We start from the raw sequence: 27500 nt of genomic DNA on the forward strand, positions 1-27500 counted from the left end.
AAATGTGTGAAGGTGCGAAAAATAACGTCTCAAAGTTGTCACGTGTCTGATATAAAAGAAAAGCGCTAATAATAATTATGTTATTAGTGCAATTTTTTTAAGCAGGGGGCTGTAAACAGAGGGCTAAAATATGCTGTTCACTGGAGATCTGAGGAGGCTCAGCAGCTCCCCCTGGAGGCCGCGGTGGGAAAGACTAGAGATGTGAGAACGGACCGGACCGGACTGGACCTTGCTCTAGTCCAGACGGAAGGATGACGCTCGGTGAGTCGTACCTTCTTTCCCCAGCAGGAAGTCCAGGAAGTGGTAGGTGTAGGCCACGCCCACTTTGGTCTCCACCTGGGGGCGCCGCAGGGTGGAGTAGATGTTGCCGGGACTCTGGCGCTCCTCAGCCTTCCGCAGCTTGGGGAGCCGGCAGCCCATCTCCCTGCGTAGGGTTCGCGCGCGCGCACACACACACACACACACACACACACACACACACACACACACACACACACACACACACACATACAAATGAGTGAGTGAGTGATGGCAAACACACACACACAAACTATGTGTCAAACAGTTAAAACACAAAATGACTGCAAATGGGCAATTATAAAAAAAACAAAAAACATGCAAGATATGCATGTATATATATATATATATACATATATACACATACACATACACACACACACACACACACACACACACACACACACACACAAGCTGCCAGTGATCTCGAGATATGAAAGTGTCACCCGGTTACCTGGCCGCTAATCAGGCGGCACTGATTGGGAGCGACATGTTTGATCAAAACTAATTAAAGGCGGGAATGAGAGTGATTTCCCGCCCTGTCAGGCAGAGTGACGAGGAGAGGAGGAGACAGGAGGGGTGAGGAGAGCAAGGGAAGGGCAGAGAAAGGATGCAGGAGAGGAAACGAGTGGAGAGGAAGGGGAGCAAGACGAGGAGAGGTGGGGAGAAATGAGGAGAAGGAAGGAAGGAAGACGGGGGGAGGGATGGGTGAGGAGGGGAGAGGAACAGGTGAGGAGAAGAGGGAAGAGGAGATGACAGACAGGGAGAGACGGAGAGGAGACCACAGGAGTCGGGAGGAGACGCAAACAAAAGGGAAGGATGAAAGGGAGGGGGTGGAGGGTGGGGGCAGAGAGGGAGGGGGAAGAGGAGGGGGAGGAGGAGGTGGGGAGGGAAGGAAAAGTGGCAGTAACATGTTGTGGCTGCGGCACCGTCACCGCGGAGGTATAAATACATCCTGGCATTTCACAGCTTCCCTGGCATCCCCTCCTTCTCCCCCCCATCCTGATCACATGACACACTTACTGGAGAAATTGTTTTTTTGTTTTCTTCTCCAAAATCTCACCACCTGACTCCCCGCTGAGAAGAAGAAGATTTAAAACTGCGAAGAAGGAGGAGGAGGAAGAGAGAAGGGAGAAGCAGAAGAAAGAACACAGACGAGAGGATCGTGTCGGTGACGACCTTTGGGGCAGATGATTGGAGGTTGGAAGCGGAGGTGGGCGGGGCCTGCTGTCATCGGGCTAATTTGATGCGACAGAGTTTTTAACCATCTCGCCATCACCGCGGCGACGCTTAATGTCTGTCACCAGTGTGTGTGTGTGTGTGTGTGTGTGTGTGTGTGTGTGTGTGTGTGTGTGTGTGTGTGTGTGTGTGTGTGTGTGTGTGTGTGTGTCCTAGAGGCGGCCGTGTCAGTATGTGTGTGTGGGGAAGCGTGGAGAATGAGAGTGTAGCTCTGGATGAGTGTACGGACGTTAACTCAACTAACGATCCCAGCAGCACTGCATTAGGCCCACTGTGAGTGTGTGTGTGTGTGTGTGTGTGTGTGGGCTTTTTTTTTTCCACGCCTGTCTGTCTGTCTGTCTTCTCTTTCCCAAAAGACTCTCAGCGGCGCAGAGCCTCGAACCTTTCACACGTTTTCACACCTCGTCCGTCTCGAGCCGCTGCGCTCCGTCACTTTGAATTCCCGCCGCAGACTAAAATGAACCAATCACCCGACAGGGAGAATAATGATCCTGTCAACAACCTCGACTCCATAACCAACAGCGATATTAATATGTCACCGCAACACAAATACCAACAGAACACCACCACCATGACCACATAGAATCACCCCAGAATCAGCTAGAACCACATAGAAGGACCCCAGGACCACATAGAACCACCTAGAACCATCACCAGAACCACACAGAACAACCACCAGAACTACCTAGGTCCTAGAACCACCCCTGGACCGCCTAGGACAGGGGTGGGCCAACTGGGTTCTTAAAATGTAGGGGGAGGGGTTCCGGAGCAAGAGCAGATGTATGGAGTGTTTTGGTGACCCATGCTTTAATGTCAATTGAAAATGAACCAAAGCAAAGTTCCAACAATGTCAGTGTCTTTGAAGCCAAACGGTATTTAGCTCTTTATTGAAATGACTTTTAAAACACAAAAAAAAAAGCTATTTGATGACATACTATGAATATAATTTCTTCAAGTTCGACGGGCTGGATTAAAAGCTTTAATGGACCCATACATGACCATGTGACTGGTGCTGCTCCCTCTCCTGTCATTCCTTCCTCTCTCCTCCTCCTCCTCCACCACCTCCATCCTCCGTCCCATTGATTAGAGACGCTCCTTGACAAAGGCTTTGATTGGCCCTTTGCCGTCTCCATTTAATCAGAGACGACCATCACCATCACCACCGCCACCTCCGAGGTCACATGACGTCCCCTCCATCCGTCCTCTCCGTCTGTCTCTCGCCTCCCTGCCGAGACGCCCACAGTCCCTCTGAAGTGTGGCGGCGCCGTCCAGGGGGGCCGAGGGGAAGGGGGGGGGGGGGGGACGGGGGGACCGTGTGTTGTTGAGAGAGAGAAGGTGGAGGAGGAGGAAGAGGAGGGAGAGGAGGAGGAAGAGGCCGTGACATCAGACCAGGTGAGTCACGTTTTTGGTCCTTTTCCTCTCGTCTGATTGGAAGTACAGATCTGGACCAATCAAAAAAACACCACTGGCCGTAGGTCCCGCCTCTAACTCTGCTGATTGGTCCACTCAATGTGTGCGTCCAGGCCTGAAATCTCTTCTCATGATGAATAACCCTTTTTACTCCCCTTTTTGGGGATCAATCCATCCATCCATCCATCCATCCATCCATCAATCAATTCATTAATTATCCACTATTCTACTCTCACAAGCTACAGCAAGTTGTCATAGTTTAGTTTAGATTTTTTTTTTCTAATCTCTAAATTTTCTTGCGTCTTTGTGTTTCTGAGCTCAAATTTTCTTCTTTTTTCTAATTTTCTTTCACACTGATGTCTTTTAAATGCAACATTCTATATTCATATATATATATATATATATATATATATATATATATATATATATATATATATATATATATATATATATATATATATATATACATATACATATATATATATTCATAGATACACTGACTGAGAGCTGGTGTTGTGACTCTCTCTGAACTGCACTACTGCAGTCTGAACCTTTTGACGTCTTTGTCAGCTGATACTTCACCTTCAAATCAAAGCTCCGCCTCTCACTTGTAACTCTGCACACTTCACAAGTTAATCTGCCCGAGCACTGGAAAACGGCTGGAAAATAAAGAGCGAGAACTGCGGCGGTCGGCCGACTGGAGACACTTTTCTTTTTTTTCATATTTTTGCCTCCAGATCCGAACGAAGGCCGTCTTTTCTCTCGCGGCTCCACGTCGACTTCAAACGGAATCTTTTTCTCCCGCTCGCTCACTCCCCACAAACAAGGGAGGAGAGAGAGAGAGAGAGAAGGATGGATGGATGGGTGGATGGATGGAGTGAAAAGCATCCATTAAACAAGGGGAGACGGGTGGAGAGGGATGAAAGGAGCGAGAGGAGGAGAGAGAGGCGAGGAGAGAGAGTGGGGCGAAGACAAAGCCGGGCGGAGAGCAGCAGAGGGCGTCTCATTACACATTCTGTTGTAAGAAGCCGAGGAAGACGAGGAGGGTTTCTTCTCCTTCCTTTTTTTTTTTGAATTGACAGCGGATTTGCACGAGAGCGTTAATCCGACGGCGCTCTGATACCTCCCAGTGTCACTCCGGAGGGGCGGGGGGAGGAGGGGGGGCAGGGTGGGAGGGGGAGGAGGTGAAAGAGGGGGAGGAGGAGGAGGAGAGGGAAGAGGAGGAGGAGAGGGAAGAGGGGGATGAGGAAAGTAGGAGGAGGAGGAAGAATAAAATATTTTATTACAAAGCATAATAAAAATAATACACAATGAAATGTATTATTATTATTATTATTACTACTACTACTACTACTACTACGAGAAGTTGGAGTAAAAAAAAGAGGAAATAAAGATTTTAAAAAAGAATCACACAGTTGTGGAAAGACATAAATAAAAAAAAAATAATAAAATAAAACATGATAATATCTAATATCTAGGTCTTTGTTCTCATTGGCTCTTTTCACACGGTAACGGTCCGAGGCTTCCTATTGGCTGCTGGGCGAGAGACCACCACCACCGTGATGGGCGGAGTTTCTCCAAATGTCCTCTGATCCAAAGCCAATCAGGAACAGAGAAATAAATGAAATAAGAAGGAACTGCCCGTTTACTTAATTACAAGCGCCACCTACTGGCTAAAAAAGAAGAAGCAACAATTAAGTTTTGGTTGATTGTAGTACTATACGCCCCCCCCCCTCCGCCCCCCACTCAAAAAAATTAAAAAAAACTGGTATTAAACATATTCCAAAATTTTTATACTCATTAAAATGATTGAAATATGGAGATGAGTCAGAATCACAGCACACGGGTAGTTCTTGTATCTGACGATATGCTCACTTCCTGTGTAGAGGTATCGTCCTTATATGGTGAACATACTGTTTTCCACTGTTGTTATCCTGACTGAGCCAGCCAGCCAATCACAGCGAGTCTGGCTCCTCCTCTATTTTTTTTATGGTGCAGGCAGGACCTTGTAACGGGTGGAGCCCAAAGACCTCCTGCTGTTTACCAGAGTGAGAGGAATTCTGAGCTAATTAACCGGGTTGGACTCCCAGTTATGTCACTTCTCTCGTCCTCCTCTTCTTTCTCCAACTCCTCTTTCTCCTACTCTCCCCCCACCTCCTACTTCTCCTTCTCCTCCACAGCCTCCTCCCCGACCTTCTCCTCCTCCTCTACCTTCTCCCCCACCTTCTCCTTCTTCTCCTCCCTCTCCCTCTCCTTCTTCTACTTCTCTCTCTCCTCCTCCTCCTCCTTCTCTTCCTCCTCCCCCACCTCCCTCTCTTCCTTTTCCTCTACCTCCTCCTCCTCCTCGCACTACCACCACCTCCCCGGGCAAAGCCTCCGCCGCTGCTTGTCAAGACAAACAAACAGCCAGTCAACAGACTGACAACCCATCGTTGTGATGGCTGGTTGGCTGGATGTGACGGATGTCATCATCAGAGGTGACAGACAGGGTGGGGCGTGGCCTCCTCCTCCTCCCGCCCCACCCTCCCTCCTGCTGTGTTGGAGACGGAGCCTGGGTTGGATGAAAGGATGCTGACGGTGAGATGGTGGAGGTGTGTGTGTGTGGCGGGGGGGTGAGGTGAAGTGAGGAAGGAAGCCCACAGAGATGAGAGAGTGCGGTGGAGATGCCCTGGGGGGGGTGAGGGTGGGGGAGACACACCTCACCCCTTCACTGAAACTGTAATCACCTCAGACGGCGTTTTAATGAGGCAGCGTGGGGGGTAGGGAAAAAAATAATGACATTGATGACGAATCCGTCTGTCTGTCAGGCTTCACTCTGGAGATGCTGATGGACACAACACTGTTTCTATTTCTATTGAATTGATTATGAGTTATGATTATATCTTGAGCAAGACAACCTCTAGTAACCAGATTAACTTCAAAGGTCCGAAAAAAAAAAAAAAAAGTTTTGTTTGCGACCAGAAATGAACCGATCAGCAGTCGGCAGGTTACTTTAGCCGCATTCAGACTGCCAGCCAAAATCCAATTTTTAGCAAATCCAGATTGAAACCGAATGGCTCTTTTGTTATCTGAACAGCCTCAAATCGCACAAAATCTGATTTTTGTAAAACGGATTGAAACCACCTTTGGGAGGTAGTTTCAAATGGCATTCGGTATGGATGGAGTGCTTTGGTGAGCCACCATATAAGAGAAACAGTCTATGATGGGATTTGTAGAAAACAAGTTGCTTTAATGTGAAAATGAACCAAAGCAAAATTACAACCAAATCAGTGTCTTTAAAGTCCCATGGTATTTCGCTCTTTATTGAAATGACTGATTTGTATATTAAGTTGTTAAACTACTTACTACTATTATTATTACTACTATTATTACTTACCATTATTATAATTTCCTTAAGTTTCGCGGGCCAGAATAAAAAGCTTAACGGGCCGCATACGGTCCCCCGCCCATAGTTTGCCCATTCCTGAGTTAAACTCTGCCCACCAGCAGCGGCCCCTCCCCTCCTCACCCCCTCCTACTATCGGGAAGACCTGAGGTGTGGATTCCAGCTCATGGCTGTATTTTAGGAACTGGGTACCGGATTAGCAATATGGCGGTGCGTCTATTTCATCCCCCAGTGGCCTCTCGAGGTACTGTAGCCAAAAAATCCCACTGGGCCCAAAAAGCAAAAATGAAGGCCTCTAAAAGAGCTAACAGGACGATCTTTGACCTGAAATACAGTTCACAGCAAATCTTTCTATTGCAGATTTTACAGTCATGGACTTGTGACAGGCTCCATGCGCTCTCTAGTGAGGAACTCAAACCTTTTCGGCGTCTGGGCTGGCTGAGCAACTCTATTCAAATTAATGGGGGAGGACAATTGAAGGATCTGGGCAGGATGTTCGTACAATCACCTCCCAGATACTTCTTATTACTATCATTATTATCATTATTTCAGAGGTCTTCCCACAGACTCACTCACTCAGACGGACGTGAGAAGTCAAACCCTGTGAGTTTGTCAAACACTTGAGCCTCCAGTTGTACTCGAAGTTTGGTGGGATTGTCAGTCAGACTTGCTGTCGGTTGCTTTCTCTCTGTTCCGAGGGCCGCGTTGACAAACTGGGCCGTCACTGGGATGCTGCTGATGGTGCTGATGGTGGGGAGAAGCAGGCAGCAACTACATGTGACTAATTGATGCCGCCGTGCGTCTCGTGTGAGCGCAGCCGAGCTTGAAATTACATCTCGCCGGGTTTCCCTTCTCCTGCCTGCCTGTCGGAGGCGCTCAACCTCGACCCATCGCTCTCCTCCTCCTCCTCCTGCACCTCCTCTTCTTCCTCCTCTTCCTGCACCTACCTCCTCACCTGAACCCCCACCTCCTCCTACACCTCCTCCTGAACCCCCATTCCTCCTCCTCTTCCTCCCCCTCCAGCACCTGGGATAGCCCCCCCCCGCTCCTCCTGTACTTCCATTCTCCTCCTCCCCCTTCGGTTGACGGCGCCACTTTAGCCGGACGGGTGATGATGATACATGGCACGAGATCAGATCATTCCGCGCACGCGCCACCCACTCTCCCCATCTGTGTGGCTCCGTCACGCACCGTCTTGACTCACTCCGTCCGCTCTCCAACCTGTGTGTGTGTGTGTGTGTGTGTGTGTGTGTGTGTGTGTGTGTGTGTGTGTGTTTTATTATAGTGATTCTCCCCCGACGGACGGCACGCGCTTCTCAACTAAAAAACAACAACAAAACGAAACAAAAAAACAACAACGTGTCAGTAACTAAAGAGCTCGCGCTTAAGTCCATCTCGCGCCAAACGGGGACGTCAGTGTAAAAAACAAAAACAGATTATTGATTCATGACAACAACAACAACAGAAGTGGAACTCACCGAGTCGCATGCGCGCCGGACCCGAGTCACGCGCGCGTCTTGCTCCAGGAAACCTCGTGCGCCTCCGTCTCCTCCTCCGTGTTCGCTCCGGTTCGGCTCGGCTTCAGTGGGATCCAAACAGAACAGGCATCCTCCATGCACAGCTCGGCTCACACACAGCCTGCTGCCGAGCAGCCTCGCCGGTGTGTGAGCACTGGGGTGTGTGTGAGAGTGAGTGAGTGGGAGAGAGAGAGAGGAGGGAGGCTGACAGCGCCCCCCCCCCCCCCCCGTGTATCTCTCGCGCACCCTTTCGTGTGTGTGGACCTGGTGAGACCCCCCCCGCGCGGCGTGCACCTGGGCGGACCCGACCCGAATCAAGGGTTTCCCCTTTTTCCTCCCTCACCACCCTGGAAAGAGCCACGTGGTCGTCACGGCTGCCCTAATGAGGTCGGAGAGGCTCGTGCTCTCCCGGAGGGTCGCCTCGTGCAAGATTCATATCTAATAGGCGGCTATCCAGACTGATTCATAATTCAGCAGTGAGCGTCTGACTGGCTGCTGCTGCTGCGGTGCTGCTGGTGGTCACGGGCCGGCCAGGACCCCCCCCCCCCCACACACACACACACACACACACACACACGCCCCCCGGGGAGCCGGGACACGGCGGCAGACACGAGAAAAACAAAGCGCTCCGTGGCGGGACCCTGTTGCCGGGGAAGACTGCAGCCTCCCCGGCCGAGGGAAGCCCCCTGATAGGCCCCCAGAGGAGGAGGCGGCGGAGGAGGAGAGGTGAAGCACTGATTCCTGCAGCAGGTCATCCGAGCTAAAGAGCTTCTCACAGGGAGGGCCAGACACATTCAGGAATCTTTATTTATTCAACTTTTTCTCTCTTTAACAAACCTTTTATGTATATAAAAAAGTGAACAACACGCAGTGAGGCAGTGAAAATTGCAGCACAACCATAGAGGAAAAATAGAAACGAAACCCACAGCAAACTGATAAACATGCAAAAAAAAGAAGAAGAAAGAACTGACGTCCAGAATAGAACAACCAAAAAGTGCATCCCAGTCAAACACAGTGAGGGTCGTCGATTTGCACACGCTGGAAAAACAAGCAAAACGCAAAAGATATTTAAAAGAAGTCTCATCACTTTTGTATCAAAAGACGGTTAGTGGGCTCAACATTGCCTGCAGTGCCATTAAAACCTGAAGCGCCGACAGGGGAACCAGTCTGACGTGAACTATGCACAGAGAGGAAGAACACCAACAACTCTTCACCCAGGTTTGATTCCTGGCTGACAGAAACAGAAATTATTATCACTCTGCCCCCGTTTGAGGGACAACTAGAAACCAGAACAGGAGTGGTGAGAGTGTTTACAATTCCAACATATGATCCGGACCCAAATTAGGAGCGCAGGAGAAAAACCCAATAGGAAAAAATGACCCGAGTGGAGCGACCGCATGCAAATGGATTTGGGCGAGTGAGTTGATTCTATGTCTCAATCAAGACGTGAATGACAGCTCAATTTTATCACCGATGCCGCAATCGAAAAGAACCAGAGTGAGATAAAGTTGGTGCTGTGCAACAGAAAGCTGAACACTCCAAGCCAAGGACAACCATTTAAAATAAGACAAAAGACAGATTTTACAACATAAATAAGTTGTGACAAATGACAAAAATAATAATAATAATAATAATTATAACGATGATGATGGAAGACTGGAGAAGTTTCTGAGCTGAGAAAGGTGAAGGAAGGTGTTGGGGCTTAAAAGCTGTTTGTACAAGAGTGACAGTGATCGGTTGCAGGTGCGGGGGCGAAGACACAGGAGGTGAGGAAGAGGAGGAGGAGGAGGTGGAGGTGGGTGGAGGTGCTGAGTGCTGGTCCCAGCGGCTCCATCGTCCAGTCGTCGTCCTGCCCGGCGCCGTGGTTCCTGGTGAGAGCGAGAGAGAGAGAGAGAGAGAGAGAGAACAGCGGGATTACAGGTTGTGTTTCCGGTTTTTACACAAGACAATTGTGTTTATGATGTACAAGTAGTGCTGCGTAGCACTACACTGCTGCAACTATAACCTGTTTAATCAGTTCAACTTAGCAAATCTCTCGTAAAAATTCCATAAATAAATAACTGCCAGCTGTTGACAGTGCAGAGAGCTGAAGCTGAAGCCACGACACCTCGCCGTTCACTCCTGACTGTGTGTGAACCCTCGCGGTGCTCGTTCTCCTTTTCACCACGAGCGCTTCAGAATCTCGGTGAATATTAATCGTGAGCACTTAAATAGAGAAATGGAAACGCATGTACCCCCCCCCCCCTCCAGGAATCCATTAGGGCACTCTGCACTGATCGCCATCAGAAAAATGCCCCCCCCGCCACCAACTCCCTTCCACCCAGTCGCCGCCTAATGTGTTACAGCTGTGGCAGCCTTTTATTTGGTGTTTTACCTGCAGGAGGGAAGAAGGGAGGGAGGCGGCCGTCACGCTCCACCCACTACATTACCGTGACCATCGTCTGGACGCCGCAGTCCACAAAATTCTGAGAGAAAGAGAGAAAGAGGTGTGTGGAGGAGGAGAGGGGCGGGGGGCATTCACATTAACCAGGTGAGTCAAACGGTTTCAGGTTATTATCTTTAAAAAAAAATAAAAAATCATAAAAAGACTTAATGAGCACAAAATTCTCATAAGCTGCAAAGCTCAGAAATCCAATGCTGGTTAGACTACTACACCATCTAGTGGCCGGGAAAAACATTGCAGATGTTTGTTTAAAAAAAATAAAAAATGTTTTTAAAAAATCTGAATTTTCTCATCAATTTTAAATTGTAAAAAACACCAGCAACAACAAAACAAAACTCAGTTACAAGTCAACATCTGAAGTCACCTGGTTGGCATGCCACGTCCTGTCGTCCGCTATCCACTGTGGTGCAGTGTACTGTGTGTCGATGGAAACGGTGAGTGGTCAGCCAAGGGGGCGGAGAACAAACACTACAGCAGAGCTCAGTGTGTGTTGAACTACATCTTGAACGAGAGTCGATGCTTCTGTACTACTACTACTACTACTAGTAGTATTGCTTACTAACTTGTGTGTTGGAATGGCAGCGTGTGTGTTAGGGATGTTAGGGTTTTTTGTTACGTGGCGTGGTGTATACCTGTATACGTAGAACAACTTAAAAAAAAAAAAAAGAAAAGAAAAAGTTGAAATGTGACCCATTAGAAGTCAACTTAAAGTCAGAGAATAAATTAGTAGGTTGTTTTCACTGTTCTCTCGTGTAAAAATGGGTCACATTGGACCCTCAGCATTATTTAAGGGTTAAATAATGTGTTCTTTACACACTTTTCATTGTGAAATTTAATCACTGCTTATCAATTAATCGTTACTCCATCAATAAGGTCATCAACTAACAATTAATGAATTAATCGATAATTTGCATCCTTAGTGTGTGTGTGTGTGTGTGTGTGTGTGTGTGTGTGTGTGTGTGTGTGTGTGTGTGTGTGTGTGTGTGTGCGTACCTCGTAGGCATAGGGACTCTGTGCATAGTTTACTGGAATCTGTGGAATCCCAATATAACCCGCTGAGTTGGAGAAGGTGTACGGCTACAAAGAAGAAGAAGGCAAAACTTGACATACCAGGCAGGCTGATATATTCATGTGAATGCTTTGCTGACGTGGTGCTGTGTGTGTGTGTGTGTGTGTGTGTGTGTGTGTGTGTTTTACCTGGCTGTAGGGACTGCTGGCATTGTACATGGGTGGCGGGGGCTGAGTGACGGTCCTGCCCACTGGCGAGCAGCAGGTGCAGCAGTAATACTGTGGAGTGCTCATCCGTGGAGGGGGAGGAAGAGGGCCGAAGAGACGAGGCGGCCGCGAGCCTGGATGAGAACCACAAACGCAGCGACGCGTGCAAAGGAGCGCGTCGACATGAGTTGGAACCAAACGAGCAGACATGCGGCTGACGGGAGGCACGTACGAGGGCTCCTCTCCTTCAGGATGGCAGGGCCCAGCTTGAGTTTGCGGCCCTTTAAGCTCATCTGTTGCTGCGGCCGCAGATGCGACAAGGAGAAAGGTTACAACACGCCGCGATAAAACAGTACACTGCCCGATAAGAAGGCAGACGGACTTGAACAAACCTCGATGATGGACTGAACGTTGACGTCCTCATTGAAGTAAACAAATCCATACCTGGAATTGCAATAAACCCACAGAAAGCAAACAGTAACTTCATACATGTCTCTGATCTACAGTTTTGTAGTTTAGAACCACACAGACTGACAACGACAGAAAACACTGTATCAAATTTATATGTATGCAGGCAAAAACAAATGTGCTGGATGATAAAGATTTCGTTTAGCAAAAAACACATTAAAATTGACCTAAATGACAATTTCTTTATATTTAAAACGTAACAGGAAGTCGGGACAATTTTAGCACTCTTTCTGATCAACACTCACCCTTTGCAGATCCCTCCTCGGTACGTGATAATTTTCACTTCCTTCACAGAACCGTACAAGGAAAATAATTCTGCCATTTCATTTTCACTCACCTGCAGATTAAAATGAAATATAAGACTTTAGCGCAATGACTTTAACTCCATTTTGCCCAGTGATAGCAAAAACTGACAGAGCGCCGGATAATTTGCAGACAAACTTAAGGACCAAATTCAAGATTATTCTTACGATGGCCAGAATTAATGCTAAACTTCAAAAAAAAAAAAAAAAAAAAAAAAAAAGAGACCTGAAATACCTGCAACAACTCCTAACAATGAATACATTGATTGCGTCTTCATATACGGTATATTTAACGTGACACGTCATTGTTTGATTGAATATAACATGTCGGCGGTTTCCACAAATCTTACATTTAGGTCAATCCCACCAACAAATAGGGCGTTGGGGGTCACTTTGCCCTCGGGGAGCAGGTAGCCATTGGGCAGCCGCAGGGACCCTCGGCCGAGGCCGCCGACGTGAGATTCCTGCAAGAAAAATCCAGAAATCCAGTTAAGACGAGTGGAAAGAACATAAAAATAAAGTATTATCTCGACCCGCAGAAAATCTGCTGCCAGGGTACAAGGACTGCTAATGAGGCTACTAGCATTGATTACAGATCCACAAATGTGGGTCAAGAGTGTGGAGTCAACGTGTAAAAGTGCAAACTAGCAGCGTGGTAAGAATTGGCGGCTGAAAAGTGTATTGCAAGATTTGATAACTTTAGCGGTTACGTGCTCATATAGACTCGACGAACTCTTGACCCACGTCTGTGGGTCGTACATTGACAAAGGTAGACGGCCAAAATGTGAGTCGATCGCCCTGCTCCGTCAAGGTTGGAACGTTCACAGCAGCAACGGTTAGCCAACAGCAACTATTGCGCCATTTTCGAGCTCGACGATTAGCTACCGCACTTAGCGCAGCATGCTAGCGATCAGCGGGAAAAAAACACACCGAAACTATGCGAGACGGAATTGCATTAGTTTAAAAGTCATGTCAACAAGACATGATCGGGACGTGTGATTCCGCAGGTCGAACTCACCATCTTCTAAAACTATTAAAAAATGAATAAATTAATAAGGCGATGCAAACTCAGAGAAGAGCCGCTTCGATCCTGCCAGACGACTGCTACCTCACACCAGCCCAACCCAAATCACGTGACCCTCCTGTCGTCATTTCAATCTCAAATCACTTAAATTTTCCCGTTTGTAAGTGTATTTTCCACCGTGATACATTTATCAAACTACTCATATATTCGCCCTTAACTGCATGGAGCGATGCGTAGACTTTCTCTACAAAATTATATGTTAACGTTTTTGTTTTGTTTTTTATTTGTTTTTTCTTTTACATTTCTTTTCGCCAAGTTCTAGAAACCCCGCCGATTCGGAGAGGACACAGCTAGCTAGCACCCCTTCGAAGAGAACTTAAAAAAGGAATACGAGTTTCAACATAACACCGTGGCGCGGTTTATTTGAGCTTGTTTATCTGTTTGAGACCAGACTGAACACTAAAACCTGCTGGAAAGCAAGAAAGCAGCGACAATGGGGCACCAATAAGCCGACAATTAGCAACGTCAAGGTAAAAGGAAGAGCGAGGTGGCTCACGCGGTTGCCATCCTAGAGGGAAAAACAGCAGTGGACTCACGAGGAAAGGACACCGCCCACCCCGCGCCTTTTACACAGTAGGTGGCTGAAGTCAAGTTACCCTGGGAAACGGTTGCCCGTGAGACCCGCCGTGTGTTGGTTTCCTGAAGGTGGTGGTGTTGGTGACTTTTCATCACATTTGACTTTCAGACAGCCAACACGGAGGCCAGAGGACGTTGGAAAGTTGTGATTGGAATACGCTGATTCTTTCCAAACTTCCAAACTGCGTTGTTCTCACTTAAACATGGACTCAGAGGTAGGCACCGTAACACGGCAGTTCAGCAGTGCGACTGTCTTTTAAAAACGGGAAAACGACCGTTAATGTTTACAGGACGTTTCCTGTTATTACCATTTACATCGTGTATATCCTCTATTAGAAGCGTTAAAATTAAAAATAAAACCTGAATTGAGTTTCATTTTCCATTTAGTTGTAGTTGTGTCAAATGTTAATACCTAATAATAAAATAACTAACAGATACGTATTTTGATCTCTGGGAGCTTAAATTGCTGGTAATGTTAGAAGCCTCATTACTGTATTAAAAAAAATGTGACTCCTATCTCAGAATTCTGGCTTTGAGTTCAAAACAAAGATTCTTTTTTTTTTTTCCCCATCAACATTCTAATTTTAAATTCCATTTTCCTGCAATGAACTTTGTAGGTACGGTCGCAGCCTTAAAGGGACTGGTGTCAGTCCAAGTCTTGTCGTCGCTGTTTCTCTTCCCATTTCATCCGTGGCCCTGGTCCTCAAGCACACAGCAGAGATGGACCGGTTAAAGCAGGTACACACACAGCACATTTTAAAAAAATAAAAACATCATAAACAGCCATCGTCATTTGCCTAATTATGAGACTGCGCCATCAACAATGCACTTTATAAGAGTTTCTATTTGAAATATGCCAATTTGACAAGGCCTGCTATTAGATAATTCCTTTACATGGTGTAATATAGAAAGTAATTTTAAGGAAGCAGAATTAATAAAACACAGAAAAGAAAACAAGTGACCTATTTGAGAAGCATTGAGAAGAAGCATACATATTAAATCCCCTAAAAATGCAGACTCGGTGCTACTGCATGATGTGCTATGTCCTACTTGCTGTGGTAACTCCACTGTCTGACCCTCTGCAGATGGAGGACGACTCCATTTACAACCGGAGTCAGACCAGAGCATTCCCTTTCCCGCCGCTTCTGCCTTTGTCTTATGACACAGAGACGTCAGAGCTGTATCAGGTAAGTCGACGCCGCGTCGATCCACTTCCTCCCGTACTCTTGTACCAGAGTAAATTTTTTTTTTTTTTTTTTTTTTTGAACCTCAGATGGTGCTGAGGCACAGTCGCTATCCCCCCATCCTGCGGACGGACACCAGGACGCTGGCGGCTCCGTTCAAAGAGCAGCACACCCACCGCTCCTCCTGCCAGTCGGTGGGGAACAACTACAGTCCTCTGGCGCAGGACCTGAAGATGGTCCAGCTGCAGCGACGGCCGCTAACTGTTCGACAGGCATCTGCACTTCGTATCCTTCCAACAGAATTTGTTTTGACTTTTTTTTTGACTGAAGACAAGTTTATTGTTGTTGTTTGTGTTTTTGTCCTTGTTTTTTAAAAAACAAACAAAAAAAATCAACCTGAAAACATTTTGGGACTGAACAAGGTTTTCAGCCAGCACCTCGGTGGAAAGCAAGAGTCCAAGCCCACCAAAGAAAAGGTAAACACATCTTTAGAATCTAACATTTGTCATGTTGTTTTTGTGATGCAATAAGTGCAGTTTTCACATTTTGTTTTACGCACTCTTTTCCAGTTTGCCACAACAAAACCACGTAAATCTCTTTAACTTATGTTTTTGAGAAGGCCTCTGCAAAATAGAACATTTTTGACCGTAACAGTCGCAAGAGAAAAAAAAAAATTGTGCAAAATCCGGGAAGAATGATTAGAGAAATTTAAGATATATATATATTTTTTTTTTGGTGTGTCGGGTTTCCTTTATTTAACCAAACTCCACTTCCCACAGCGAAAACTGCATTGAAAAATATGCGACATTACACAAACGTGTCTGCACACGCACACGGCTCACAAATATTTTGCAAATAAATAAAATCACAACTCCAAAATTTTTACACTTATCAAGATATCTCGCTGCACTCTCCAAGGAATGCAAACATTAAACACGTAGTCCTTCCTTCAGTGGAAGACGACCGGCAAAATAACAATGACACTGTACAACATTGTGCGAATTGCGTGCGAGGCAACAATAACCGAGCCGACCCATGCAAGGTATTGTTCACCTGCCAGCTGCCTTGAAAGCGATGAACTACGGAGCTACCGGGACAAACTTAAGCGCTGGAGGTGAATAGTTTCCGCCTCACACATACAGGTCACTAAAAAAACGACAAAAACAAAAACAGAGATCAATCAATCAAAATTGAAGACATTCCAGATTTAACAAAATAAATTATAAGGTTATGCCCATAAAACGTCCCCTTTTACTATTTATTTCAAATAAACTTCAATACAGATTTTGTATCAATCTTTGTGGTCCTTTACATTGTAGATGCATTTTTTTTTACCCCCTGATAGAAGGTGGAGGTGGATAAATAATGTTGTGTACCCTCTGACCTCTGACCTTTAGAAGCAGGCCTGCCAACGTGGCTCACCCCTACCCTGGCCCTCCGCGGCCCTCCAAGCTCCGATCGCGAACCTCCAGAACCCCTGGCAGTCGGCCGATGAGCCCTCAGGAGCAGCTGAACGTCATGCACGGCCACGAGGAGAAGATGAAGGCCCTGCAGACGGAGCCTGACGGGAGAGACCTGGAGGCAAGTATCGCGTAGGCGGAAGTTGAGGAAACCCGTCGTTCAACGTTCCGCTCCTCCGCCCTTCTCTCAGCCCCGTGCGTCCGTCTCATCCTGAACCCTGCAGAGGTACCAGCACTACATCACCACCGGCATCTCCAGCGCCGTGCTCTCCTCGCTGCCGGCGCAGCAGCTGACCAAAATCCTGCGGCTGCTGCCCCCCGACACCGAGCGCAGCAGCGCCAACATGCCCACGGTCAGGGCAGACGTGCAGGATGAGGCCGAGAAGGATTATCACCTGAGCATGAAGAAGAGCATCGGTAGGAAACCACCTCAACTCAAGGTCCAGTTTGTAAAATTTGGCTTGACTTATCATTTTTATATTGGTAAAAGCTTTACGTGCTCAAATGTCCCAGTGAGCCTCACAATTTGTTTGTGCTGCTGATATTTTATGGCAAAACTCGCTGACAGACCTTTCTTCTTTCTTTGCACTCCTTCACATATACGCGTCTTTCCCATTGTGTTCAAAGTTTTTGAAATTAACATGCACGATTTTTGGTATTTGGCTCAGTTTTGTTAAAAGGAAAGAATATTGATAAAAAAAAAAAAATGACTGTCTATAATGTCTGAAAACAAACACTGCATTTTATTGCCCTCTAAGTAAAACATGTAAAAAAAGAGAAAAAAAGAGCTTAACATACTGCCTATTACATCACATTAATAGAGGTGTGAACTCGCAGTACAATAAAGGTGCTTTTCTACTCTTAGAATGGTTCTCATATATACGTAGAGCAATAAGGGTCTTGCTCCTAGTTGGCTGCCATCTTGCGCTGTCAGGCAGGCGACTGTAAAATTCCATAAACACACACACACACGCACACAAAAATATAATCGCCTAAATGGGAAATGCCAAACCCGTTCTTCTCCCATCAGTGGACTACGTCCTGATGGACCCTCTGGAGCGCCGCCGCCTCTCCGTCTCCAGCATCCCCAGGCCGTTCCCCTGGAGGGTGATCCGGGCCCCTGTGCCCTGGACGTCCAGCTACCAGGAGGCCCAGCGGTGGCACAGCCAGCACCTCTTCACCGCCACCCCCATCATGGTGCTGCTGCAGGACATCTGGATGAGCGGGTGAGACACAAACCTGCTGCCTCGTGCTGTCTAGTGCCTATTTTATCATCGTTTCATTCATGATTTATTTATTATGATTCTCAATGGTGCATAACCAGCTGGACAGTCAACATTAACATAGACGGGTGTTGGGGATCTTAGATGATTGGTATAGATTGGCGTTTCTCAACTGGTGGGTTGTGACCCAAAGTGGGTGACAAAACCGTTTCTATTTGGTCACAGCTTTTTGGGCAGCAAGGATTTTAAAATATGTATATTTATAGAGAAAATGTTTGCCATTTGTTTTGCAGACACACAATTCAATAAAATGATTTCAATAATTTATTTACTAGATATGCTAGAAAGGAGGCTTGTGAAATAAAATTTGGGTTGCGACTTCATGATGAGGAAAAAGAAATGTGGGTCCTGAGACTCCAACAGTTGAGAACCACTGGAATAGAGTATCTATTTTTTTTGCTTGTTTTTAATCTAAATATTAATGGTATCATAGAAATTATAGAAAGTGGCAACGTGTCAATCAAAAAAAAAAAAGTTTCATCTGTCTCAGCTCCATAAGTGTCCTCATCTTTTGCTCGAGTGTCATTCTGTTTGCCTCCATCAGTCCTTTCATCTTCCAAACTCTCCCGACTGTTCCCCCCCCCTCCCCCCTCCTTTGATTTGACCATTTTCCAATGTGTCTTGCACTGCTGAATCGCTGCTCCAGCTTCTCGTCTCTGCGCTTCGTCAGACTGGAGGATCTCTTCTCGGCCAGCCTCCCCCTCGTCCCGTCGCAGTTCGAAGACTTTGTCCAGAAGCAGTGTCGAATGGCCCGGGACGAACTGGTCCAACAGTGAGTACCCGGTGCACCCGGAGGTCAGAATCCCCGCCACCCAAACGCCCACCTACCCATGTCTGCCTCTTGCAGGTGGCTGCCCCAGTGCGCGGCGCTCTTCGACGCCTACAAGGACCTGTGGCTGCCCCTCATCCCCGACGACGAGCAGATGGCCCCCGTGGCCGTGCAGGAGTTCTTCAGCTGCGTGGCCTCCCTCATGTCGCTGCAGCTGCGCTCCCTGGTGGTCGACTCCTTGCAGGACATTTTGTATGTCTTCACCCTGCACCAGGTTCTGCGCCTTAAATCCCTTTTTTGTCTACTTTATTTTTTTGTTTTCCCAGCCCGTTCCACTCTGTTCTCTTCTTCTCTGGTTTTAATCCTGCTGACCTGTTGCTGCTCACTCGCTCGCTCCGCAGCGTGGCAACGACTTTGGCAGGGAGTTTGACGAGGTCAAGTACGTCCTGTCCCAGCTGCTGCTGGTGGAGCTGCAGGTCAGCGAGCCCGACATCCAGTTCTGCCCCAGCTTCAGTCAGATCTGGGACCTTCTGCACAGAGTCTTCATGGAGATCATCAGGAGCGCAGAGATGCTGCCCAGGGTGAGCTGCTACTGCAGCGGCCACAGTCCTGAACTGGCCGCGACTTCTGGATCTTAAGGTCCCATTTTCACTTTTTCTTCTCCACCAGGTGGAATGCAGCCTCTTCCCAGACATCCAGAACCTGTACCTGCGCACCATCGGCCCCGAGGAGGCTCTGGTCCTCAAGCTGACTGACCAGGCCAAAAACATTTTTCAAAGGAACCTTGTGGGACCTAGAAAGTAAGAACGGCTTTCCTTTTGTGGGTTCTGTTCCAGCTCCAATGAGCTCAAGTCTGGTGGATTTGGTTTGAGCTCCAACGACGGATGTCGTCTCGTTCCTCAGTTATTTGGACATTTATGAGAAATACCGCAGCCTGCTGGACCAGACGGCCATGGAGGAGGTCATCGCCTTCCTCGGCGAGGAACACTCCCTGGAGGTCTTCACCGAGGTCGCTGGAGTTCCTTCCCTCTTTTATCTTCTCCTCCCATTGTGGCCCCAACACAGCTCACTAGCTTCTCACTCCTCCAGAGAATCGAGGGCATCAACAACCTGTGGAGGGAGATCGCCTCCATCCGTGTCACCGTGCCTCTGTCCATGTTCTGCCTGTGCGCCGGCAAGCTGAACGAGGACCTGTGCGACCGAGCCGAGAAGCTGAGGAACAAGATCATTGTCTTCAAGATGGAGGAGAACCGGCAGCTGAACAGAGGGCGAGTGAGCGGGCGGGGGGAAACATCATCTTCTCTGGCACTCGGACTTGAAACCAAAACTCCTTTGTTTGTGTTCCAGGATCTGCAAGCAGTATGAGGACATCAAAGAGACGGTGAGGAGCATCCCGGAGAACACAGAGGAGCTGGTGACGCTGGACCAGTTCATCGAGCGGACTTACGAGGAGACGATCCATGACCTGATCGAGGAGATCGCTGAGGCGGTGCATCGTCTCAGCTTCCTGCTGGACCACGCCAACCTGCCCGGTATCAAACATCTCCGCTTCTTCTCCGTATGGTTTCTCAGCAGAGTGCGTGGAGACGCGCAAGGATTCAGTCTCTCTCCTCCTCTTGTGGCGCCCCCTCTAGCGGACGACCTGCGGCTGAACTCCCTGGTGTTTCAGTGGCCCGAGCAGATCCTGGTGGAGCTGGAGAACAGCAAGCTGCGCCTGGCCGCCATGAGGGAGAAGTCTGAAGGCTGCCTCACCACAAGGTCACTCAGCTGTCACTGAAGTCCCTATGCTATACCCCCACTCCCTCTTACCTGTGAATTCTTCTTTCAGGGTGGTGGACTTTGAGCAGCGGCTGCTGGCACTGGACGAGGACATACAGGCCTTCAAGAAGAAGGAGGTGATGAACATGGATGAGATGAGGAACAACGTGGGGAACCTCAGGCAGATCAGTGACAGGCTGGAAGCAGCCCTCATGGAGCTGGAGGTCAGAGTGCTCATGTGATAAAATAGAAATTCAGCCCCGGATGAATCTTCATCAGAGTGCCTCTTGCTGTTCTCTCAGGACATCAACAAAGAGGAGTCCCTGCTGGAGAAGGACCAGAGCCAGTTCCCCATGTTGCAGACGCTGCTGGCCGACAAGCAGCCCCACGAGCAGCTATGGACCACGGCGCTCAACTTCCAGGTCATGTCGGACGAGTGGATGAACGGTGAGAGAGACATCCACCGTGGCTGGAGAAGGAGGAGCTTCCTTCCTTCCTTCCTTCCTTCCTTCCTTCCTTCCTTCCTCCCTCCCTTGCTTCTTTCCCTCCTGTCTTCCTTCCTTCCTTCCTTGCGTGCTTCATTCCCCTCCCTCCTTATTTCCTTGCTTCCTTCCTTCCTTCCTTCCCTCCCTCCTCCCTTCATCCCTCCCTCTGCCATCTGACCCCCAGGTCCTTTTGCCAATTTGGACGCTGAGAAGATTGGCGACGAGCTGGACGTGATGTGGAAGACGCTGCACAAGCTGACCAAGTCGCTCTCCGCGCTGCCGGGGCCTCGCCGTGTGGCAAAGACCTTCAAGGGGAAGGTGGACCAATTCAAGCAGCACGTGCCCATCCTGAGCACCATCTGCAACCCGGGCATCAAGGACCGCCACTGGGAGATGGTCAGCACAACCTTTCCCGGCCACTGAGGAGTCTTCCGCCCTTCCCTATATCTGATTGGCTGACATGAGAAATGCAATCAATTTTTCTGTGCAGATTAGCGACATTGTGGGATTTGAGGTGAAGCCCAACGAGAACAGCACCCTGCTCGACATGCTGATGGCCGGGCTCTCCGAGTTCTCCGATAGGTTGGTCCAACACGGAGGAAAACACATAAATATATATATTTTTTAATTAAATTATTTTTGTATGTGCACTTTATTTATTCTCCTACTGTTGAACCCAGGTTGGAGGAGATTGGAGCGGCAGCCAGTAAGGAGTACTCGCTGGAGAAGGCCATGGACAAGATGAAGAGCGAGTGGACGGACCTGGAGTTCTCCTTCAGCCAGTACAGAGACTCGGTCAGAACAGGAGCACTGGTCTGGCTGACGCCCAAGCTGTCATCACAGATGTCACTCTGACAGAGACTCCCATCTCCCACTGTAGGACATCAGCATCGTGTCGGCTGTGGACGACATCCAGGTGCTTCTGGATGACCATGTCATCAAGGTGCAGACCATGAGAGGTTCTCCGTTCATCAAGCCCATCGAGGAGGAGTGCAGGGTAGGAACCTGGGAGGACAAGCAGATCTGTCCTCTCTTCTTCTCTTTTCTTCTCTTTAATATCACTCGTATCTAATTGGATTCTAATCTTTACAATAAGATAGTTAAAATATATCTTTTATCTCAGTTTACTGGTTGTAGAAGAAGGGCCAGAAGTGAATGAACTTGATGCAAAAGAGAAAGTATGGGCGTGCACGTGCACAAACTGTAAAATTAAAACTAAAATATCAATGTTATCATTATTTTTTACAAAGAGCTGCAACTTGAATCTGGTTGACATGCAAATGGGGTCATGCATGTGCAAAAAAAGCAAAACAAAACAATGTTTGACTTGCACCTCAAGCTATGGGAGGAGAAGCTGGTGAGCATGCAGGACATCCTGGATGCCATGCTCAAGTGCCAGGCCACCTGGCTCTACCTGGAGCCCATCTTCAGCTCTGAGGACATCATCGCCCAGATGCCTGAGGAGGGACGCAAGTTCCGCATCGTGGACGGCTACTGGAAGAACATCATCACCGAGGCGGTAAGTTCCCCGCTCTCCTGTCTGGGCCTGCTGGCGTTGGACCTGCTGGGGTTGGACCTGCTTTTGGTTGGATCTGTTGGGGTTGGACCTGCTTGGGTTAAGCAAGTCTCTCCTCTTCTTGCAGGTGAAAGACAAGCGAGTGCTGGTGGCCACAGGACAGGACAAGATGTTGGAGCGGCTGCTGGAGTCCAACATACTCCTGGACGACATCCAGAAAGGCCTCAATACCTACCTGGAGAAGAAGAGGCTGTATTTCCCCAGGTTCACAGCACCTTTCACAAGCCGTCATCGCCCTGTTAGTACAGACATTAGTAGTGACACACGTTCCGTCTCATCCGCCACGGTCACCTTCTCCTTAGGTTCTTCTTCTTGTCCAACGATGAGCTGCTGGAGATCCTGTCACAGACCAAGGACCCGCTGTGCGTGCAGCCCCACCTAAAGAAGTGCTTTGAGGGCATCGCCAAGCTGGATTTCACCAAGGACATGGCCATCACCGGCATGATCAGCTCCGAGCAGGAGAGGGTGCCCTTCACCGAGAACATCTACCCTGCAGATGCCAAGGTCTGGCACCGTCACACCGCAAAACCTCGCCCCTTGGTTGTCCTTTCATGGATCTGACGTTGTAAAAATCTGGTCTTCAGGGCATGGTGGAGAAGTGGCTGCTGCAGGTGGAGGTCCTGATGCTGAGGAGCGTTCGAGATGTCATCCGGCAGGGTGTGCATCAGTACGCCGAGGTATCCAGGAAGCCAGCTTGAACCTTCGTGACCTTCATGTGACATCAACACTTGGTGCTGGTGGCACCAGCGGTGGCCACCTGCTGAGATCATCAACTGCTCGTGTTTGCGTGTCTGTCTGACCGCCGTCTCTACCCTGTGCAGCTGCCGAGGAAGAAGTGGGTGCTGCAGTGGCCCGGCCAGGTGGTCATCTGTGCCTCCTCCATCTTCTGGACCACGGAGGTGTCGGAGGCCATCGTGAACAACACGCTGCCTGTCAGTCTGCGGTGTCATGCGTCAGCACTGGCGGTAGCTCCATCATGGTGTGTTCCCCAGACCAGATCTTCTCTGATCTTTCCTCCCTCTCCACTGCAGGACTACGTGCAGCAGTGCAACGACCAAATCAGCGACATCGTGGAGCTGGTGCGCGGGAAGCTGCCAGGGGGCGCCAGGATGACCCTTGGTGCCCTCACCGTCATCGACGTCCACGGTATCCCTGCCCACATTGTTGTGTGATGCAGCTGCTAGTATTTACTGCATTAGAGAGCGCAGCTCAGTTTCCAGTTTACTTCCTCCAGTGGCTGGAGGTTCATCTCAGTCTCTTCTCTGGTGCTCCTGTTCCTCCTCCTCAACTTTCTCCGTTCCCACCACCACTCCCACCTCCTCGTCCTCTCCCACCACCTCCCCATTCTCGTCTTCCTCATCCTACTCACTCAGCTCGGGACGTCGTGGCCATACTGGCAGAAGATCGCATCTCCTCCCTCAACGACTTCTCCTGGATCTCCCAGCTGCGCTACTTCTGGGAGGGGGACGAGGTGATGCTGCGCATGATCACCACCTACCTGAAGTACGGCTACGAGTACCTGGGCAACTCCCCCCGGCTGGTGATCACACCCCTCACCGACCGCTGCTACAGGTCGGTCCTCCTCTTCTCCCACATCCGTGCGCGTGGAGCCATGTGAATGTGTGTGTGTGTGTGTCTCAACAGAACACTGATGGGAGCTCTGAAGCTGAACTTGGGAGGAGCCCCCGAAGGTCCTGCTGGGACTGGGAAGACCGAGACCACCAAAGATCTGGCCAAGGCTCTGGCCAAACAGGTGAGATGTCAACGGTGAAAACACACTCGCAGTGAAGCTGCTCAATGCTTCCAGAAGGTTTAAGATCCTCACCGTTGTTCCCCCAGTGCGTGGTCTTCAACTGCTCTGACGGCCTGGACTACAAAGCCATGAGCAAGTTCTTCAAGGGCCTAGCTCAGTCAGGAGCCTGGGCCTGCTTCGACGAGTTCAACCGCATCGAGGCGAGTCTCAACTCAACTCACGACTGGGAAAAACAACAACAACAACAACAACAACAACCTTCTCTTTGCTGGCTCGCCAGGTGGAGGTGCTGTCCGTGGTGGCCCAGCAGGTCCTCTGCATCCAGCAGGCCATCGCCAGGGACCTGAAGAAGTTCCTGTTCGAGGGGACTGAGCTGTCGCTCAACCCCACCTGCAACGTCTTCATCACCATGAACCCCGGTTACGCCGGCAGGGCCGAGCTGCCCGACAACCTGAAGGTGCGACTTCTCAATTCACGTCAACCGCCCCCGGTGTCTGAAGTGGGTGTTGACCTCTGTCTGCTCCGCCCCTGCTCCACCCCCGCCACCCACCCCTCCACCTACCCCTCCACTCCCAGGCTTTGTTCCGCACCGTGGCCATGATGGTACCCGACTACTGTCTCATCGGGGAGATCTCCCTCTACTCCATGGGCTTCATCGAGTCTCGCAGGTATGCTCATATTTTTCCCCTCCGTGGTTCGGATATTCAAACGTCTGCTCTATGGCACCCCCTACATACACTAAAAAACACTGCGGCTGCTACAAAGGTCACAGGTAGATCGACAACAACTTGCGTGTCTCATGAAGACCTCCAATCCAAACACTGTAACCCCTGATCTAAAATACACTGGAAGTACACAAAATCAGCTGTTACTTGAAATACATTACTTGTGTTATGTGTAATCTTTTGAGTTTTTTTTAAAGCCACTATATTCATGTTTATTTTTAATGACCCAAAAAAATTTTTAAAGCCACATCTGCAAAGACAACCAGAAGTCTTTTAACGTTTTTCTTTGGGAAGAATCTCGGAAGTTCACGCGGCTCCTTCATGAAAACTTTAATGAATAGACATGATTTTTTTTTAGCTTATTACATGGTAAGTGCCGGTAGATGGCATGAAAAATAAATAATCATGTTAGATTTTTTGTTTTGTTTTAACTTAATGAATTAAATAAAAAAGTTCAATGGGGCGTGGCCCCGCCCATCCCTGCTTGCAGGACAGTTAATACCGCTTTGTCAACAAAGGCTCTCAGTCAGCCAGGTCATCTTAAAGTAGAATGGTTCCGTTGGGGAACTGGACTCGTTCTTGCGACCTTGAAAACGTTTCGCCTCTCACCCGAAAGGCTTCTTCAGTTCTGAGAAAAGGTTGGAGAGTCCCAAGTGTTTAACCACCAGGTAGTGTAGGTGGGGCTGAACGATGACGGCTTCTCCTCTTTGCAAATATGTTGATTTTTCAACAAGAGGTGGTGATTTTCAACAAGATGTTGATTACGCTAATAGAGCGAAAGTCATGAGAGTCAAGATCGCAAGAATAAGTCCAGTTGTCTCAATTTAACCCTTTTACATTATTTACGATTATTACTGCTACCGCTCCACCCGCCACCACAGTCTGGCCCAGAAGATCGTGGCCACCTACCGACTGTGCTCGGAACAGCTCTCCTCCCAGCACCACTACGACTACGGCATGCGGGCGGTCAAGTCGGTGCTGACGGCAGCGGGCAACCTGAAGCTCAAGTACCCCGAGGAGGTGGAGAGCGTGCTGCTGCTGCGGGCGCTCATGGACGTCAACATGGCCAAGTTCCTGGCGCAGGATGTGCCGCTGTTCGAGGTGACCCCTTGACTCTGCCCCCCTCCTTCTCATCCTCCTTCCCCTCCTCATCCTCCTCCTCGCCAGTCCCAACGACGGCTCATTCATTTCAATTGAGCTGCTTTTGAATTTGCTTATGTGTTATGTGGTCCCCATGGAGTGTGTGAGCAGTAATGTCACTTCCCATCATGCCTCTGTAACTCACATCATCAGAACACATCGCGCTCAGGAGTCCGTGATGGCACTCTCAGGGGGAAAAAAATATTTTCTGGGGATTTTCTGGACTTTAAATCCCATTTAACATTAAGATTTAAAGTCCATGACTTAAAAGAATAGAAAAATGTATTACAAAATAGAAAGATTTGTTATGAACTATGTGATTCAGCTCTGAAGCATCCTGTCAGTTCATTTATTTGTATTGTGGTCAATGGGAAAACTGCTTGTTGGACCTTGTGATATTTTTTCTTGCAATACCACGGGTGGCCACACTGTATTAAGTCCTTTTCATACATGCATGGTGTGTCCACCAGGGAATTATCTCGGACCTGTTCCCCGGCGTGGTCCTCCCTAAGCCGGACTACGACCTGCTCATCAAGGCCCTGAACGACAACATCGCCAAGATCAACCTGCAGCCCGTCCCCTGGTTCCTGGGGAAGATCATCCAGGTATCTTGACAGGAAGGAAACACCTGAGAGACACCTGTTGGGCTGGGGGGGGTGATGATGGCGATGGTGATGATGATAGTGGTGGTGATGATGATGATGATGATGATGATGTCACTCACAGCAACATGTGATTGGTTCATGATGATGATGTCACTCACAGTAACATGTGATTGGTCCATGATGATGATGTCACTCACAGTAACATGTGATTGGTTCATGATGATGATGTCACTCACAGTAACGTGTGACTGTTTCAGGTGTACGAGATGATGCTGGTGCGTCATGGCTTCATGATAGTCGGAGACCCTCTCGGAGGAAAGACCTCAGCCTACCAGGTTCTCGCCGGCGCTCTGCGAGACCTCTTCAAAGGTTGGTGACTCCTCCCCCTCTCTCTCCTCTTCCTCTTTCTCTCCATTTGGGCCCTCCCCCCTTCCCATCCCTGTCTTCTGCGCCCGCCCACAGAGAAGCTGATGGACGAGTACGCTGTGAGGTACTGCATCCTCAACCCCAAGGCCATCACCATGGGCCAGCTGTACGGCTGCTTCGACCCCGTCAGCCACGAGTGGTCGGACGGCGTGCTGGCCGTCTCCTACCGCAAGCAGGCGCTGTCCACATCGGACGACCGCCAGTGGATCATCTTTGACGGGCCCATCGACGCCGTCTGGATCGAGAACATGAACACCGTGCTCGACGACAACAAGAAGGTAAATCAAGACTGTTGTGTTTTTGTTCCACCTTTATTTACACATTTTTCACACTGAGAAAAATATGTCCATCTTTTTCATTTATTAAATATTTGCTGGGGACATTTTTAGTCTAAACCTTA

At 48.8% G+C, this 27500-nt stretch overlaps 3 protein-coding genes across 5 annotated transcripts in view; 1 reads left to right on the plus strand and 2 right to left on the minus strand.

Moving 5' to 3' along the window:
* The window catches only part of rftn1a (raftlin, lipid raft linker 1a), a 21872-nt gene extending 13834 nt beyond the window's left edge, over nucleotides 1–8038 (minus strand). Inside the window, exons 1-2 of the mRNA XM_076043909.1 lie at nucleotides 7810–8038; nucleotides 273–424 (exon numbers count right to left, since the gene is read on the minus strand). Of these exons, the coding sequence (XP_075900024.1) occupies nucleotides 273–420 (148 nt within the window). The 5' untranslated portion in view covers nucleotides 421–424; nucleotides 7810–8038. The remainder of the gene's footprint in view (nucleotides 1–272; nucleotides 425–7809) is intronic.
* A 1324-nt stretch (nucleotides 8039–9362) lies between these two features.
* Nucleotides 9363–13435, minus strand: dazl (deleted in azoospermia-like). 3 transcript variants are annotated; one of them, XM_076044066.1, is made up of 10 exons: nucleotides 13295–13431; nucleotides 12627–12740; nucleotides 12220–12311; nucleotides 11899–11950; nucleotides 11739–11805; nucleotides 11489–11640; nucleotides 11285–11368; nucleotides 10656–10706; nucleotides 10223–10313; nucleotides 9363–9716 (listed from the first exon to the last, which is right to left on the minus strand). In XM_076044066.1, exons 1-9 carry the CDS (start codon nucleotides 13295–13297, stop codon nucleotides 10269–10271), a joined length of 660 nt encoding a protein of 219 aa, XP_075900181.1. In that variant the 5' UTR covers nucleotides 13298–13431; the 3' UTR covers nucleotides 9363–9716; nucleotides 10223–10268. The 3 variants fall into 3 exon arrangements, with proteins under 3 accessions (XP_075900181.1, XP_075900183.1, XP_075900182.1); XM_076044068.1 differs by lacking the exon at nucleotides 11285–11368 and having other exon boundaries at nucleotides 13295–13435; XM_076044067.1 differs by lacking the exon at nucleotides 10656–10706 and having other exon boundaries at nucleotides 13295–13433.
* Nucleotides 13436–13586: 151 nt separating this feature from the next.
* dnah3 (dynein axonemal heavy chain 3) overlaps nucleotides 13587–27500 on the plus strand; it is a 30127-nt gene continuing 16213 nt past the window's right edge. Inside the window, exons 1-38 of the mRNA XM_076044069.1 lie at nucleotides 13587–13933; nucleotides 14046–14151; nucleotides 14554–14674; nucleotides 15022–15123; nucleotides 15210–15405; nucleotides 15551–15596; nucleotides 16518–16701; nucleotides 16805–16997; nucleotides 17611–17806; nucleotides 18510–18635; nucleotides 18711–18906; nucleotides 19034–19213; nucleotides 19302–19432; nucleotides 19536–19641; nucleotides 19722–19900; nucleotides 19980–20164; nucleotides 20267–20390; nucleotides 20461–20614; nucleotides 20693–20837; nucleotides 21060–21271; nucleotides 21366–21457; nucleotides 21556–21670; nucleotides 21756–21872; nucleotides 22215–22394; nucleotides 22519–22655; nucleotides 22754–22955; nucleotides 23036–23128; nucleotides 23273–23383; nucleotides 23483–23597; nucleotides 23825–24023; nucleotides 24096–24204; nucleotides 24291–24404; nucleotides 24485–24661; nucleotides 24781–24872; nucleotides 25811–26030; nucleotides 26540–26674; nucleotides 26932–27043; nucleotides 27137–27378. Of these exons, the coding sequence (XP_075900184.1) occupies nucleotides 14657–14674; nucleotides 15022–15123; nucleotides 15210–15405; nucleotides 15551–15596; nucleotides 16518–16701; nucleotides 16805–16997; nucleotides 17611–17806; nucleotides 18510–18635; nucleotides 18711–18906; nucleotides 19034–19213; nucleotides 19302–19432; nucleotides 19536–19641; nucleotides 19722–19900; nucleotides 19980–20164; nucleotides 20267–20390; nucleotides 20461–20614; nucleotides 20693–20837; nucleotides 21060–21271; nucleotides 21366–21457; nucleotides 21556–21670; nucleotides 21756–21872; nucleotides 22215–22394; nucleotides 22519–22655; nucleotides 22754–22955; nucleotides 23036–23128; nucleotides 23273–23383; nucleotides 23483–23597; nucleotides 23825–24023; nucleotides 24096–24204; nucleotides 24291–24404; nucleotides 24485–24661; nucleotides 24781–24872; nucleotides 25811–26030; nucleotides 26540–26674; nucleotides 26932–27043; nucleotides 27137–27378 (5235 nt within the window). The 5' untranslated portion in view covers nucleotides 13587–13933; nucleotides 14046–14151; nucleotides 14554–14656. The remainder of the gene's footprint in view (nucleotides 13934–14045; nucleotides 14152–14553; nucleotides 14675–15021; nucleotides 15124–15209; nucleotides 15406–15550; nucleotides 15597–16517; nucleotides 16702–16804; nucleotides 16998–17610; nucleotides 17807–18509; nucleotides 18636–18710; nucleotides 18907–19033; nucleotides 19214–19301; nucleotides 19433–19535; nucleotides 19642–19721; nucleotides 19901–19979; nucleotides 20165–20266; nucleotides 20391–20460; nucleotides 20615–20692; nucleotides 20838–21059; nucleotides 21272–21365; nucleotides 21458–21555; nucleotides 21671–21755; nucleotides 21873–22214; nucleotides 22395–22518; nucleotides 22656–22753; nucleotides 22956–23035; nucleotides 23129–23272; nucleotides 23384–23482; nucleotides 23598–23824; nucleotides 24024–24095; nucleotides 24205–24290; nucleotides 24405–24484; nucleotides 24662–24780; nucleotides 24873–25810; nucleotides 26031–26539; nucleotides 26675–26931; nucleotides 27044–27136; nucleotides 27379–27500) is intronic.

The sequence above is a fragment of the Nelusetta ayraudi genome, unplaced genomic scaffold (genome assembly GCF_046127955.1).
Source record: "Nelusetta ayraudi isolate G7.1 ecotype Tasmania unplaced genomic scaffold, CSIRO-AGI_Nayr_v1 ptg000079l, whole genome shotgun sequence".
In the NCBI taxonomy this organism is placed as follows: domain Eukaryota; kingdom Metazoa; phylum Chordata; class Actinopteri; order Tetraodontiformes; family Monacanthidae; genus Nelusetta; species Nelusetta ayraudi.

Coding starts and splice junctions, on each gene's coding strand:
- dazl (XM_076044066.1), bottom strand. Junction 12,312..12,626: donor TTGGTGGGATTGACCTAAAT/GTAAGATTTGTG, acceptor TTTAATCTGCAG/GTGAGTGAAAATGAAATGGC. Junction 10,707..11,284: donor AGAGTCCCTATGCCTACGAG/GTACGCACACAC, acceptor ATCGACACACAG/TACACTGCACCACAGTGGAT.